The following is a 2,137-nucleotide window of genomic DNA, read 5'->3' as shown; positions in this document are numbered from 1 at the left end:
CTTATGTCATCCTCGTAAACCAAGAAAGATATAGCACAGGCCACTTGAGTCCATTTCACCAATGTACTACTACATCGAGCTAAAAATTACATTAATCCAAGATTGTAAAATCAAATTATCTTAATGATTTAGTTCTTGAACAAGATAGTATCAATTTTTTTCCCAGGTACATAAAAATAACAAGGAGAAACCTCGCATGAAAAGGAAGACAAGCAAAACATATATATATATATATATATATATATAAGTTTTGTTGGCCTTTATTCATTACAAATATATTAGAAAATACAAATTGGTATGTGTCAAGAAAAGACACTTATTTTTCAACTCGTACTGGGTTCCATATAGTATTTGTAGTTGATAGTAGTCCGCTCGTTCACATGGGTGTCTACCAAGGGTACTCCGACCAAAAGATTGTCACCTCGAATTCAGCATCATTGACACCAACAAGACGTCCCGTATGGAGGCCGTCGATGGCAGTTTTGAACTCAAGCTCGCCTTTAACAATTTCATCTCCGGATCCAGCATGATGAATGTCAAGCTCAATCGTGAGCGGCATGTGCAGCGGCACGGCAAGCGCATGCCTCGCCAAGGGGACCAGCTCCCCAGGTCGCACGCGCACTCCAGCGGCCTCGTTGTAGAAGAGCACACAGCCGATATCGAACAGCTTGCTGCGAGCAACAATGCTGCCGACGAGAACCACTTCGTCTCGGGACTGCAGGCCAGCAAGCTTCACATCGACCCGGCCTTGGACGCCGTTGCTTAGAACTGCGTAGATCACCTCCGCAGGGCCGTAGCGTGTGAGGACAGTCTCTGATATGGCCTTATCGTAGTTGGAGAAGTCACCGCCAACGGCGTCGCACACTATCCTCCCGATGTTCTCTTCATCCTCCTCCTCGTTGGCTTGCCCGCGAGTGCCGTCATGGAGGTCGAGGTTGAAGACAATTGGACCGTATGCCGAGGTGGCCACCGATGGCCCAGTGAGGACCATGTTACCCTGTTTAATTCGGTAGAAGAAGACTGTGTGAAAGAGTCTAGTTTTCAGACAACAGTAATATTATACTAGTCTGTTCCATTATATCATTTTTGACAGGTTTCCGTCTCATAATGTAAGAACGTTTTTAAAAATCAATTTTATATTATGAAACCGAAGGAGTAATTAAGAAGCTATATAGTATTAAAAACGCGTTTATATTATGAAATGAAACGAATAGAAAGAAGAAGCTACGTAGAAGAGGTGGAACCAACCGTACCTGGCTGTCGCAGCTGGTTTGCTGCGAGGTGTGTTCTTCATCCGGGCTGTAAATGAAGTCGCTGCTGCAGTGGCCGCCGTGCAAAGAAATGGTGCCGCTGGGCGGGTCTCCTCCGGCGGTGGCGGGGATGCGCACGGCGAACACCTCCGCCATGTAGCGCCCGTGTTTGGGTAGTTGAGCGTACGCGAGCAGCTGCTCGTCGGTTGTCGGGGCGTCCGCCATGTTGCTTCGGATGACTACCTTCACAAGCCGCACCACAGCCAAGGCTTTTTCCCCGTTGGTTATCCCGATACCATTGAATTTTTTGAAAATGGTTGCATCGTCCTTGTATTGCTTGTCCATCCAGCTGAGCAGCGCGGTGGACAAGTCACCCCACTCCTTGATGTAGTTGACCTCGTCGGGTGTGACGGATACCTTGTCCTTGTCCCAACCTGCATTGACGACCTCGGAGACAGGGCTGAATCTCGCGGCCTCGCAGACGGCGACGGCGAGGGTCGCCACTGCTTGCTTTACCGGGTCGTTGGCTCGAAGCATGTCGCCGTCGTCGTCGACATCACCGGAGATAGTACTGGCCTTGTTCCAGAGCGCGGCAGCTGCTTGCGCCATGCTAAACTTGTTGAGGTTCAAGGTGGGCAGATTGTTGACACCGCCGACTAGCGTGTTGTAGTTGCCGTCGAAGCCTGCCATCACCGCCTTGTCGTCGACGAGCTTGTACGTGGTCCCCGTCTTGCTCAGCTGGAACCACCTCCCTGTGCTGTTGGTGAAACCCATGATGTAGGCGTCGTCGCTCCGGATGGCCACCTTGGGTTTAGGCGTTGTCGTTCCCTGCGTCTTGCCGTGGAGCTCGACGTGGATCCACCGCGGCGGCTGCTCCACGGGCGTCG

At 50.4% G+C, this 2,137-nt stretch overlaps 1 protein-coding gene across 1 annotated transcript; it reads right to left on the bottom strand.

Annotated features, from left to right (window-relative positions):
• Window positions 1-238: 238 nt before the first annotated feature.
• Window positions 239-1,803, bottom strand: LOC123447494 (60 kDa jasmonate-induced protein-like). Its single transcript, XM_045124103.1, has 2 exons — window positions 1,254-1,803; window positions 239-997 (listed from the first exon to the last, which is right to left on the bottom strand). The coding sequence occupies exons 1-2, from the start codon at window positions 1,785-1,787 to the stop codon at window positions 389-391; spliced, it is 1,143 nt and encodes a 380-aa protein (XP_044980038.1). The 5' UTR covers window positions 1,788-1,803; the 3' UTR covers window positions 239-388.
• Window positions 1,804-2,137: the final 334 nt, after the last annotated feature.

This window comes from Hordeum vulgare, chromosome 4H (genome assembly GCF_904849725.1).
Source record: "Hordeum vulgare subsp. vulgare chromosome 4H, MorexV3_pseudomolecules_assembly, whole genome shotgun sequence".
Taxonomy (NCBI): domain Eukaryota; kingdom Viridiplantae; phylum Streptophyta; class Magnoliopsida; order Poales; family Poaceae; genus Hordeum; species Hordeum vulgare.
This window is presented reverse-complemented; position numbering and strand designations above follow the sequence as displayed.